The following is a 14,969-nucleotide window of genomic DNA, read 5'->3' as shown; positions in this document are numbered from 1 at the left end:
ATAAGCGTAGAAGGTTTGTACTATACTGATATAAATTGTTTCACATAACCAGCTGTGATTCATGTGAGGAACGTTAGGGGTAGGACAGACAAGACTTGTATTTCTTACAGATACGAACACTGCCTTTTTGTTTTCTGTGAACCGTCCTTGAACGTAGGTACAGCAGAATGGTGTCTTTTGGGTGCTAACTCCACAGGTTGTTATGATAAAAACTTATGCCTGGCAACAGTGTGCAACAAGTGGAGCGCCAAGAGGCTGGGACCAGCCGGTGCGCCAACGGATTGGCTGAGTAAGTCTAAACCACGCTCAGTCTCTACTCTGATTGGTCAGCAGGGAGCGGGAACTATCTCTGTCAGAGTATTTTAAGGAGAACTCATAACAATGGATTAGTTCTCTGAGTGCCCTGCGTGGTATTTCAGTGGACCCGTATATATGAACATCAAATTTACCATTGAAGGTTTTGCATTAATTAAAATACTAGTATATCTTAGAAGACGTGTATTGACCTCTTTTGTTCCTAATACCAGATTTGAATTGACGCAACTTAACAATTGGTGACCTCCGACGTGATCTGGTAAAGGGACTTCGCTGGATATCGTCCGGCCCATTTGGACATCTCTGTCATTGGACGGTGTTTCACAAAGAGTCCGGACTACTAAAAAAAAAAGGTAAGCAGACACCTATTGTTATATAACTAAAGTTCTGCACATTGGCTTTATCCAAATTAATTTTGTGAAACACCTGTTCGATGTAAGTGAACTAAATTATGAAACTATTATGAGTAGATAAGCACCAAATTGTCACATGTAAACCTGTGGTGAATGTGATGTTAAACCTTGGTACCATAGAGTATTGTTTCCCCGGCACGTACCAGAAGGCTAGGTACGGCTAGGATCGGGGAAAAATACTGAAATCCCCTGGATGGGAACTGGGGGTGGGAACTGGGGGTACAGGGAATTATTGGCTTAAAAGTGTCGCGCTATTGACACGTATCAGAAGGCTAGATACGGCTAGGATCATAGGGGCACTTCAATTTTAGTCGACTCCAGGCTAGGATCACAAGTGGTGAGAACTGGAGGCGTAGGGAATTATTGGCTTAAAAGTGTTGAGCTATTGACACGTATCAGAAGGCTAGATACGGCTAGGATCATAGGGGCACTTACATTTTAGTCGACTCCAGGCTAGGATCACTAGTGGTGAGAACTGGAGGCGTAGGGAATAATTGGTTAAAGGTGATATGCTACTGACACGTATCAGAGGGCTAGATATGGCTAGGATCAGAAGCGGCACTTTAAAGTATAGGGTGTTGTATAAATGAGAGTGCGAATGATCCCAGACGAAATAAAAGAGTGAATACGGGTTACTAAAATTAATAAACCTGTATACCTTGATAGAAAACTAATTAGGAATTAAAGACGTCTGTGGCTGTCCAAACTGTATAATTTGTGAATAACTGTTGGGTTTGTGGTTGCTTAAACCGTATAACCTGTTAATAACAATTGGGAACATAAAGGTAAAATAATGAATAACTAGTATGACTAAACTGAAACGTTTGAACTGATATAACTGAACTGTAACATTGGTGTTTGAAATAGCATGATACTGGTTTTAAATAATTAAGTTGAAGCAATTTGGTTTATTCTTTAATTTAACGTTTGATGTTTGACCCTGCAAAATTCTGGTTAAATAATTAGACCGAAATAATTTGGTTTATCATTTAAATATAAATATGCACCAACTTTAACTAATTAGGTGGGAATGATTTTATTTAAATAAATAGACTAAAGTACCTTAAATAACGGCAGAATATTGGAAACACTAGCTCCTCAAAAGAGCCTACTCCCACTGGACACGGAAAGAGAGAGTTGCGAGGGAAGGGGCTGGAGACAGCGAAAGTGTGGCTTTTGGAGCCAGGAAAGACTGGGAGTTGGCTGGGAACACCACGGGGCGATTGTTTGAGAGGTGCCTGTGGGTTTCTGACGATATATACGTATGAACTTGCTCACTTGAACGTAGACGTACATCATGGGTGAGAAAGTAGACAATATTTACATTTGCATTTTTGGTAATTTGGCAGAAGCTCTGGTCCAGAGCGACTTGCAGGAGCGATTGGGGTTGAGTGCCTTGCTCGAGGGCACATCGGCAGATTTTTCGCCTGGTCGGCTCGGGGATTGAAACCGGCGACATCTCGGTTGTTGGCGCGGCACTATTGGTCACTAAGCTGCCTGCCGCCCCATATGAGTTTAAGGTTGTGCCGTTGTTTGATCATGTGATAAGGTTTCATGGGTAATCGGACCATAACTAATGTGGTTGTGGAAGTAATGTATAGGTAGGGGAGAGCGAATAGGGGGCTCCATTGAACTATTATGGTTTATTTGGCATTTCAATGGCATAAGGTGAAATCTGTATGCATGAGGGGAATTCGATTATGTATTATTATAGTATTATGGACACTCCGTAATAAATAAACTGAACCAAACAAGACGTTACTACAGCAATAGAGGATGGTTAATGTTGTTACGTTAGTTTTTAAACCCGATGATAGAGGTAAATGCAGAACGCTGTTAGAGAGTGTGTTTTATTTTTCATACTAGGGTGTTTGAGATGAGAGGGCTGGCTAGACGGGGGGTGATGACGTAAATTTTAGAACGATAATTTATTTTCGTTACGGGGAAGCAAGTGGCATTGGCTGTTGTGCTGGGGGAATAGCGCCAGCCTGTGGTGGGTTCTGGATTTGTTATAAACTAAAGTGATGGAATAGGCTACAATTATAACATTATCAGAAAAAAGGCACAATTTAATGTGAAATAGTTATTACAATTATTATTAATAGTTATTACAGTTATTATCATTGATCCATTAATGATCGAAGGATAGTAGAGGAAAGGCAAGGGATTAAATCTAATTTAGGGAAAGAGGAAGAGTATGAAATATTAGGGAGAAAATACCATTAACTGAGGGAACATTTGATGTAACCGTGATTGTATTGGCTAAAAACTGAAATATTACATTTACAGGGGGGACAGGAACAATAGAAGGGGAGACAGATTTTCCTAGGGGGTTGAACAAATAATTGATAATGGATCATTTGAGATGAGATCACATGTAGCAGAGTTAGGGTAATCAATTAAATAATCATTGTATACTCTATGAATTTTGAGTGGTTTTATGGATTAGTTATGAGGAATTAGATTGATACAAACAATGATTGATGGGTTAGGACTGGGGATATCTGTATCATGTTTTGTGTGTACTACCATTTTTAGATTATAACCAGGAGAAAGAGATTAGCTCATCTCATTGGAATGTTGCCCAGGGCTAGGGGGAGCAGTAGTGAAGTTAGGCAGTATTTAGGTCATAAAAGTGAGCTACCAAATCAAGTGAGGCCTGGCTATTTGTGGTTGTTGTTTTTCAAATTGGGTTTTTCAAACAAAAAACAACACACCTATTATGATGTTTATAAAGCCTTGTTGTTTCAATTTTGGTGGGTTTTCAGCAGGTCAAGGGTGATAGGTCTTAGAGGAGCACGCACAGTGAATTTTATGGAGTTTTTTAGGTTTTGGCTGAGTTTGGGGTATATATGATTTCTTATGAGAATGAATGTCATGAGGACTTAATGAACACTTGGGATAACTAACATTTATGAAATATTTAGAATAATGGTAATGTTTAGTACACTATGGGATGGAACAGTTCGTTGAATGATTTCAATGGCCTCTGAACTCTGTTTTAACTTTCTGGTGTTAATTAATCATCCACACTAGTACATTCTAAAGGCATGAAAAGTGGACTTTAAGATAGTTTATTTTACTAAGTTGAGGGTAATTTATAATACTGTGAAAAGTGTGAAGAAGATTATAATTTGGTAATAATATATATGATTTGAACCATAAAATAACAGAAGAGAGAGTGGAGGGATGACAATTGGATAATGAATTACCAATATTACCTAAGTGATTGTTTAGGTAGGTGGTAATATTGACACATGGGCAAATCATGTGTCAAAAGGGGGATGGTAGGATTAAATATATACGAAGGAGAGGACAAAATACTAAAAAAAAACCAACAAGAATAGAAATTGAGAGCTGAACATGTATGTGTGAAGATAGTTTATTAACCACACCCGTATGTCAGAGGTTTTGTGCCCCACAGGTGAACTAAAGGAGAAGGTGACCCACTCTATCTAACCAGGAGACTGGTGAGCATCCCTAAAGAAGAAAAACTGGAAGCAGCCCCGTTGGGAAGGTCTATATCAGGTCCTGTTGGTGACGGCCTTCGCTGTAAGAATCGCTGAAAGATCCACCTGGGTGCATGTCACACACTGCAAAAAGGTAAACCCAGCTACACCTGACGAACAAACACAGAGTTAGGAGAACTCGGGGGTTGGCTCCTTAACAAAGATTCCCTTACCCTGTCTGATCATCCCTGTGTGAGTTCAATAGAAGGTAAAGCAATGGGTTGGCCTCTGGCGTCTGACATGTTCTCAGGGCGAGGGTGGGGATTCACAGGTCTCCTGACGGTAGGTAGCTGTCTGATTGTGGGGGCCATATTCCTAACACACTCAAACCCTCCTGATCCGCCAGAAGTAGTAGTTAACCTAACACAAGTTGATAAAATAATACCTGAGCACAGTCTACAAAGGCATAGGAGACAGCTAGACGTAGGGAAAGGGGAAGTACTAGGGACTTTAGGGAAGGACATCACATTTTTTTTACAGTCTCTACTCTGATTGTCCAGCAGGGAGTGGGAACATCACCTTTTGAGGTCTTTGCGGACGAGTTGGGGACTACTGGCTGGTAGTATCGTAAAGGATGGGAGATATATATGTATGTCACCATGTACATCCTGGGACTATGTAGTTGCTCATACACAGTTTAAGGACAGGTGTAGTATTGTGAAAGTAGGGAATTACCAGAAATTGCAGTGCGACCCATATAAGGGTAGGTACTGTCTGAAAGTCTGAATTACGCTAAAACAGGTTACAGACCTGAACAAGTGAGATATCCTCTTCAACTGGGGCACCCTATAGAGTAAACCTCTCTGAGGGCGTTAGTGAGACCGGGGCTGTGGTGAAGATAGTGCAAACTATAGACCTGAAGGAAGTAGTACAGGTGGAGACGGGTTATAGAGATCTTAACCTGTGGTTGGAATGGATTCAGTATACGGCAAGAACTATGTCTAAAGAGGACTGTTATGCCTGTGGGACAGCCAAACCAAGGTTAACAACTACTACGTTCCCCTTGACAGGCTTTAATTCTCTGTCAGGTTTATCCTCCATGATTAAATTGTTCAAGCCACCTGGGAATGTGGTGATGGAGTCTTGTAGTAACTTGCACTATCTGTATCCCCCAAAAACAAAGTCACCCCGACCTAGGTTGCCTCCATTTGAAGTGTCAGGGGATTCTTATTATTGTTTTTCTAGGACTAATAAGATAGGATACAGGGTAGGACATCTTAGCTCCTGCTCCCACACAGAGAATGTCACAACTAAAGAGACCATGACTAATCTCTCCTCTTTGTTGCAGCCAGAGGATTTTAGGAGCCAAAACCAGGCCCGTGCTGACATCTGGTGGTTGTGTGGTGATAACAGATGGTGAACTCACCTACATACGCAAACAATCAAATGTGTCAGAGACTGGTGAGTTGTCACGTAGAAAGTGGGACCTCCTCCCGGGATCCTTTGATGAAAGGATATATATTGATGGGATAGGAGTACCTCGAGGGGTTCCAGAAGAATTCAAAGCTAGGAATCAGATCGCAGCTGGGTTTGAATCAAGTCTTTTCTGGTGGTCAACAATTAATAAAAACGCAGATTGGATAAATTATATTTACTATAATCAGAAAAGATTTATAAACCACACTCGTGATGCAATAAAGGGATTAGCTGAGCAGACAGCGGCAACTAGCTTAATGGTATGGCAGAATAGAATAACTTTAGATATGCTTTTGGCTGAGCGGGGCGGAGTTTGTGTTCTGTTTGGATCTATGTGCTGTACTTTCATATCCAACAATACAGCACCGGACGGGTCCGTGACCAAAGCGCTTCAGGGACTCACCACGCTGGCTGGCTGAGAACTCTGGTATTGATAGCTCACTAAACGGTTGGTTTGATAACATGTTTGGTAAATGGAAAACTATTGTTGTAACTATTTTGGGTGAAGTTATAGCTTCTATGGGTATACTTGTTCTTTGTGGATATTGTCTTATTCCCTGTGTCTGATGGTTGGTGAGAAAGGAGATGGAGAAGGTGGTTTCCAAACAGATGGTGAGATACGGCCCAATCTCGGACTCCGACCTAAGGAATGAAGGATATGACCTACCAGGCTTGGTGGAGTGACACCCTAGAGGGTGTCTAAAGGGGGCCAAAATTTACTTTATTAATCAAGTTAACCATTGTGAATGTTTGTCTTTCCTTATGTGAAGGTTTGAAGTTCCTGGGTGACTGGTAGCCAAACGTTTACAAGTTGGGTGTAGATGGAAGGACTGAGGGTTTTTATTTTTTATTATCATTATTGCCTATTAATAAAAGTGTGATTCTTTTTGTTTGTATTGTATTTTAATGAGTGAAACCCTGTGTTTTCTTATTTTGGTTCACACCCAGTGGGTATGAAAAGGGGGATTGTGGGTATCTATTTTCTCATAACTGGATGGGATGACTAATTTAGAAAGAATGCATTAATGATTAAAGCATAAAAGGTTTGTACTGTACTGATATAAATTGTTTCACGTAACAAGCTGTGATTCATGTAAGGAACGTTAGGGGGTAGGATGAGATAATCCTATAATAATATAATTATATTATTATATTATTATATTAGATAAGACTTATATTTCTCACAGATACGAACACTGCCTCTTTGTTGTCTGTGAACCGTCCTTGAACGTAGGTACTTAGAGTACAGTGGAACGGTGTCTATGGGTGCTGACTCTACAGGTTGTTATGATAAAAACTTATGCCTGGCAACAGGGTGCAACAGTGGAGCGCCAAGGGTCTGGGACCAGCCTGTGCGCCAACGGATTGGCTGAGTAAGTCTAAACCACGCTCAGTCTCTACTCTGATTGGCCAGCAGGGAGTGGGAACTATCTCTGTCAGAGTATTTGAAGAAGAACCTGTAACAATGGATCAGTTCTCTGTCTTTGTCACGATCGTCGGGAACAGAGGACCAAGGCGCAGCGTTGAAGGCGAACATACTTTTTATTTAATGATTCCACGAACAAAACAACAAACGATAACGTGACGTCCTCGGTCTAACACAAACCACACTGGAACAAGATCCCACAATACACTGTGGAAAACAGGCTGCTTAAGTATGGTTCCCAATCAGAGACAACAAGCAACAGCTGATACTCGTTGCCTCTGATTGAGAACCACCCCGGCCAACACAGAAACACATGAGCTAGATAACGACATAGAAACACAAACACATAGAAACTACACACCCTGGCTCAACATAACAGAGTCCCAGAGCCAGGGCGTGATAGTACCCCCCCAAAGACGCGGACTGCGACCGCGCCTAAACATAAACCGAACAGGGGAGGGCTGGGTGGGCATTCCTCCTCGGAGGCGGTTCCGGCTCCGGGCTTGACCACCACCCTCCAACAATCCCCCCGTAGCGCCCCATGTCCGGTCTGGCCCGCTGGCTGGAGCTGGACTGGACATCGTTGGAGCGGATTGCTTAGGCTCCGGTGTGGAGCAGCTGACCGGTACCTGACCAGGCACCGGTGACCCAGGCACGGGCCGGACCGGGCTGACGACGCGCACCACAGGCTTGGTGCGGGGAGCAGGGACGGGCCGAACCGGGCTGACGAAGCGCACCACAGGCTTGGTGCGGGGAGCAGGAACGGGCCGGACCAGGCTGACGACGCGCACCCCTGGCTTGGTGCGGGGAGCAGGAACGGGCCGGACCGGGCTGACGATGCGCACCACAGGCTTGGTGCGGGGAGCAGGAACCGGCCGGACCGGGCTGGTGACGCGCACCATTGGCTTGGTGCGGGGAGCAGGAACAGGCCGGAGCGGGCTGGCGACGCGCACCATTGGCTTGGTGCGGGGAGCAGGAACAGGCCGGGCCGGGCTGACGATGCGCACCACAGGCTTGGTGCGGGGAGCAGGTACAGGCCAGACCGGGCTGGCGACGCGCACCATTGGCTTGGTGCGGGGAGCAGGAACAGGCCGGGCCGGGCTGGCGACGCGCACCATTGGCTTGGTGCGGGGAGCAGGAACAGGCCGGGCCGGGCTGGCGACGCGCACCATAGGCTTGGTGCGGGGAGCAGGAATGGGCCGGACTGGGCTGACGATGCGCACCACAGGCTTGGTGCGGGGAGCAGGAATGGGCCGTACTGGGTTGGCGACGCGCACCATTGGCTTGGTGCGAGGGGCAGGAACAGGCCGGGCCGGGCTGTGGAGAAGGATTGGAGGCCTGGAGCGAAGAGCTGACACAACCCGTCCTGGCTGAATGCCTATCTTCACACACTCTGTGTGAGGCATCAGCACAGGATGTACAGGGCTGTGTACACGTACTGGCACAACAGCACGTGACACTGGCGCAGGATATCCGGGACCGAGGAGGGGTACTGGAGGCCACGAGCGCTGAGCCGGCACACTCCGTCCTGGCTGCATGCCCACCTTCGCACGACACGTGCGTGGTGCTCGCACAGGACGTACCGGACTGTGCCGGACCACTCGCGGCACAGTACGCAGCTCCGCATACCTCGGAACCTGCCCAGTCTCACGCTGCCTAGCCTGAGTACGGGGAGTTGGCTCTGCTCTACCTCTAGGCTCTGCCAACCTCCCTTCCGGCATCCCAAACCCGGTGGCCTCCTCTCCTAATCCCCAAACTCGCCCTGTAGCTGCCTCCAGCAGCCCCGTCGTCCATGCCGTGTGCCCCCCCCTAAACATTTCTTGGGGTTGCCTCTTGCGTGTCCGACGTCGACCCGGTTGGCACCGCTGCTCCTCTCTAAGGCGCGCCTCCACCGTCTCCTCCCACGGACGGCGATCCATACCGGCCTGGATCTCCTCCCAAGTCCAGAACCCTTTCCCGTCCAATATCTCCTCCCATGTCCAGGCTGTCTGCTCCTGGACACGCTGCTTGGTCCTGTTATGGTGGGATCTTCTGTCACGATCGTAGGGAACAGAGGACCAAGGCGCAGCGTTGAAGGCAAACATACTTTTTATTTAATGATTCCACGAACAAAACAACAAACGATAACGTGACGTCCTCGGTCTAACACAAACCACACAGGAACAAGATCCCACAATACACTGTGGAAAACAGGCTGCTTAAGTATGGTTCCCAATCAGAGACAACAAGCAACAGCTGATACTCGTTGCCTCTGATTGAGAACCACCCCGGCCAACACAGAAACACATGAGCTAGATAACGACATAGAAACACAAACACATAGAAACTACACACCCTGGCTCAACATAACAGAGTCCCAGAGCCAGGGCGTGACAGTCTGCCCTGCGTGGTATTTCAGTGAGCCCGTATACGAACCATCATACTTATCATACATACATTTTGCATATAATAAATTTAGCTTGGATTGAATATCTCTTGATTATGTTTTCTATTATTCCAATACCAGATTTGAATTACGCAATTTCTAACACGGTAAAAACCTTGGGGCGCCCGAAAATATTATTTAAAAGTTTGGTCCTTGGACACAGAGGGGTTAAACACTAAAGTTACCGTCCATCTAGTGAAGAGAGGAGAACCGGACAGAGGCCAGCATCCGTCAACGAGAGAGGGAGAAGCCCTCCACGGTATTTAACAGGTGGAAGAAACAACCCGGGAGCTCCATCGGTCCACAAGAAATGCAGGCAGCCGGTGATGATGTAGTGGTAGCTAGGATAACTAGGATGCTGCTGGTAGAGTAGCTAGCTTAGCTAGCTGTACTGACTAGCTTGGCTAGCTAGCAGGTCATTCGTCTGTGCCTCGAGGATGATGACGAATCCGGTGAACCACACAATTAAACAAGAATAGCGAGTGAAAAGGATCTGGCTACACTCATACTGTCACTGACCATTACGCAAAAAGCAAATTGAACAATAAACTTCGGCGTCTCAACACTGTAACGAACTCCGTCGTTATTCCCCAATATCTGCGTAACTGGACAATATGCTTGGCGCCAAACCGTACGTGGACGCGGACAGTTCTGTACAGGGACGCGGACATGAGCACTGCCACACAATAAACTAAAAGCAGTCTTTAAAGTCGGGTACATTAGTAATATTCTTTTTTTATTATGTCAAACAAAAATTATTTTTATAAAGAACTGTACACATGATACATTTGTAAAATCAATATAAAAAATTGTTTAAAAAATTAATCCAGTAATATGAGATCTGTATGTAAAACATTTACCTTTGAATTTAGCAGATGTTTTTGTCCAGGGCCTGGTATCCCAAAAGCATCTTAAGGCTAAGTTAATCGTTAGAACCTTCGTAGGAGCATTGTTAAATCTCTGAGCTGTTTCCCAAAACCATCGTTATTAACGTTGCACTTGAAAATGCTCATATTCTAACACCTGCCTCAGACCACTTGTAGAACAGCCAAGTGCGTCGTTAGATGCTTTTTTGCCCTCCCGCGTCACTTTATACACAGAAGATCTCCGCTAAACATAGAATCACATGGTTTATCCGTCTCTTTGTGACCGCAGATAAATTCAGAACAAAGTTGACTACAAATACAAAGTTGCCAATGTCTTTGCAATTGATTCAACCAAGGGAAGTACACAAATTTGCTTCAAATGAAAACAGAGATGACTGTATTAAAATATAAACAGTAGGCTATAGGCCTATTTCAATCATATTGGAATATATTCAATGTTCAATATATTTAGTTTTATTTTACTACTTGTGGGCTACTGTCTGTAATTTGTCTCAATATATTTAATGATATGTAGCCTAACATGTGAACAATGATGTGCCAAATCTGTGATTTAGAATGAGCCGCCTCAATATTTGCAGCCGTAGGTAGTAATATCTTTCTAGAAGCTGATCTGTTATCAGCATTGTGAAATAATTATATGGAACGATTTTAATGGAGAAAACTGATCCGAGAGCAGCGCTCCCTTTCTTTCGATCCTATCAGTATCGATACATGCTCCACCGGACGTGATACCTTGCAGTGTTGCTGATCCAGTTTCTACTGGTCTGCCTGCGGATATGGAACTCTGACCTGTTCACCGGACGTGCGACCTTGTCCCGAACCTGCTGTTTCGACCCTCTCTCTCTCCCTCTACCACACCTGCTGTCTCGACCTCTGAATGCTCGGCTATGATAAGCCAACTGACATTTACTCCTGAGGTGCTGACGTGTTGCACCCTCTATAACCACAGTGATTATTATTTGACCTTGCTGGTCATCTATGAACATTTGAACATCTTGAAGAACGATCTGGCCATAATGGCCATATCCTCTTATAATCTCCCCCCAGCACAGCCAGAAGAGGACTGGCCACCCCTCAGAGCCTGGTTCCTCTCTAGGTTTCTTCCTAGGTTCCTGCCTTTCTAGGGAGTTTTTCCTAGCCACCGTGCTTCTACATCTGCATTGCTTGCTCTTTGGGGTTTTAGACTGGGTTTCTATATAAGCACTTTGTGACAACTGCTGATGTAAAAAAATGTCTTATGGGAATACATATGAAGCAGACCAGGCCAGGGTTTGGGGTTTAAGAAGTCAATGAGAGGTAAAAATGACTTCCATAGTTGTTAATTTGGAAATGTTCTGTCTTAAGGAGTTTAACAAACTGACACATTTTCATGTTAGTCATAAACAACTTTATATCGAAGGAGTGCCTTTGATTTGACGGCCTGCACATGTGCAGTTCGGCACAAGACGACCATTAGACCCAATGACGTATTTCTGCGCATGAGCTTCAAATCAAATCAAATTGTATTTCTCACATGCGCCGAATACAACAGTGGTACACTTTACCGTGAAATGCTTACTTACGAGCCCTTTCCCAACAATGCAGAGTTAAAAAGTCACAAAAATTCGCTAAATAAAAAAAGGAAATAGTAACATAATAAAATTACAATGATGAGGCTATAAGGAGTATCAGTACTGAGTCAATGTACAGGGGTACCAGGTAGTTGAGGTAATAACTAGACTATATACAAGGAGTACCAGTACTGAGTCAATGTGCAGGGGTACCAGGTAGTTGAGGTAATAACTAGACTATATACAAGGAGTACCAGTACTGAGTCAATGTGCAGGGGTACCAGGAAGTTGAGGTAATAACTAGACTATATACAAGGAGTACCAGTACTGAGTCAATGTGCAGGGGTATCAGGTAGTTGAGGTAATATGTACATGTAGATAGGGGAAAAAGTGACTAGGCAATGAGGATAGAGATTACATCTCCTCATCCAGGGAGTGCACACACACACACACACACACACACACACACACTAACACACTCACACAGGGAGGGAATGTTGTGTTAGTTTAATATTGTTTCAGGACTATGATAATGGAAAAAAGGATTAGCCTATGGATTATGAAAACAACAAAATAAATTGTTAACATATAGACGAATATGTTATTAAATTGTGTTCTTACACTGGTACAGTCATGCCCTATGAGAAATGTACAACTGCGCATGTGCGAAAATAAAGCAAGGGCATTTCCCCCGTTCTGGTTAAAACACCAACGATGTGTTTATTCCTCCGTTAAGTAAGCCGGTGTTCCTGTCCTGAAGATGACAGCACCAACAGAAATGGGAAAATGGGAGAGGAGAAATGACTAGAGACAGTGTTGTTTAACTCACTGACCATGACCCATGAGTTCTTCCTACCTTTGTTCAGTAGAAAAGTCTCCCTCTCTAAACTCTATAGGAGGTTCCATAGACTTGTCACTCTTCATGGACACACAGCTGGGTACAGGGGAGGCTGGTCTCTCCTGCTTGATTGGGCTTCAACACAACAAAGACAAACATTACATATCTCATCTACTCTGAGCTCAGATGGGGAAACAAGAGTTTCATCCCAAAATGCTATACAGTGATCCCTCGCCACTTCGCGGTTCACTTATCGCGGATTCGCTATTTCGCGGATTTTCATAATGCATTTTTTTTTTTTTGGTGCATTGTGCTCTGCATTCTGATTCGCTAAAAACTCACTCCCGCTTCTTGTATCAAAACATGCTACGAATTGTGCTATCATTTTGTCGTCTCGTGCAGTTATGTGTACGTACATAAAACAGCTTGGCAAATTTACATTAAGTTGGCCAAATTATCTTGTAATTTCGAACATCTCCTAAACCCATAATGTCGACGAAACGGCCTGGACCGACAAAAGCACCTGCGGATGGGCCCAAACGGCGGAAGATGCTACCTATCTCAGATAAAGTTAAACTTCTGGACATGCTAAGGGAAGGTAAAAGCTATGCAGCCGTTGCTCGCCATTACGGAATCAATGAATCTTCCGTTCGTTACATAAAGAAGGAGGAAAAAAACATAAGGACGACAGCAGCAGTCAATTTTAATACGAATGCAAAAAGGGTTGTAACTGTCCGCAACAAGACCATGGTACGGATGGAGACGGCATTAGCTCTGTGGACTAATGACTGCAGGAAAAAAAACATAACCCTGGATACAAACGTTATCTGCACAAAAGCGAGAATGCTGTATGAAAACTTTGCTGTCAGTGACGGGGAAGAGGGAGAGGATGCCGGGCCCTCAGCAAGTGCTGCTGAAGGCCTGCTGGAAAAAACTATGGCCAGAGGCAGTGCAAAACGCAACCGGAGGCTCGCTTGACGAGGTCCACCACTCTGCCGTAGAAACAGCTGTGAATCTGGCTAAACAGATTGGAGGAGACGGCTTTAATGACATGAGTCCGGATGACATAAACGCCCTGATTGATGGAGACGCACAGCCGCTGACCGATGCAGAGCTGGCAGAAATGACAAAGCCACAAAGCGACGATGAAAGAGAAGAGGGAGAAGAGGACACGAGAGATGAGGAGGAAGGACTAACGCTTGGTCGCTTAGCAACCATGGTGCGAATGGCCACTGAACTTAAGCGAGTAGCTGAGGAATGGGACCCTTTGATGAGCCGTTCATTACAGTTCTCCAACGTAATCGATGGTGGCATGTCGGTGTACAAGGATCTTTTTGCAAAGAAGAAAAAAGAGCGACAACAGCTGCCTATCACTATGTTCTTCTCCCGAACAAACACACCTGCACCGCGGGCTTCAGAAGAAGAGAACACTGCAGAGCGCAGTCAGGATGCAGCGGCCCAGTCTGAAGAGCAGTGAAACGGCCTACACGTGAGTCACTGTATTTGTATACATGTAATAGTTGCTAATTGTAAAAAAAAAAAAGTTTTCTATTTCGCGGATTTCACTTATCGCGGGTCATTTTCGGAACGTAACCCCCGCGATAAACGAGGGATTACTGTATATCCATTTTCAGAAATGTTGGTCAATTAGCTTTTACTGTTTAAAGAAATTATGAAAGAGATTGGTGTGATTTTTCAGTAGCTAATCATGGCATGGTTGTTCAATGACAGACATGTGATTATTTAAAATCTATCACTTGATGGTTTCATTTCAGAGAGACAAACAATCATGTTTTTTGCAAAATGCTATACATCTGCCTCACTCTCAGAGAAATAAGTAGTACTGCTAGGTTTTACACAGTAATAATATATCTGCCTCACTCTCAGAGAAATAAGTAGTACTGCTAGGTTTACACAGTAGTAATATATCTGCCTCACTCTCAGAGAAATAAGTAGTACTGCTAGGTTTTAAACAGTAATAATATATCTGCCTCACTCTCAGAGAAATAAGTAGTACTGCTAGGTTTTACACATCAAAATTGGATAAAAGTAGAGACTGAGCTAGAAAAAGGTATATCATACACTACAGTTGAGGAACATTGGGAAAGTAATTCTGCTTTGAAAGATGATAAACTTGTAACCTCACTTTTGAGAAAATGGCCTTTGAATGTTTTGGTTCACCTACTGGAG

General features: G+C 44.2%; 1 protein-coding gene across 1 annotated transcript in view; it reads right to left on the bottom strand.

Moving 5' to 3' along the window:
* LOC311141371 (NLR family CARD domain-containing protein 3-like) overlaps positions 1-12,903 on the bottom strand; it is an 85,432-nt gene extending 72,529 nt beyond the window's left edge. The window contains exon 1 of the mRNA XM_084176671.1: positions 12,798-12,903. Within this exon, the coding sequence (XP_084032797.1) occupies positions 12,798-12,865 (68 nt within the window). The 5' untranslated portion in view covers positions 12,866-12,903. The remainder of the gene's footprint in view (positions 1-12,797) is intronic.
* Positions 12,904-14,969: the final 2,066 nt, after the last annotated feature.

Source organism: Coregonus lavaretus, assembly GCF_964263955.1.
Source record: "Coregonus lavaretus genome assembly, chromosome: 2".
In the NCBI taxonomy this organism is placed as follows: Eukaryota; Metazoa; Chordata; class Actinopteri; order Salmoniformes; family Salmonidae; genus Coregonus; species Coregonus lavaretus.
This window is presented reverse-complemented; position numbering and strand designations above follow the sequence as displayed.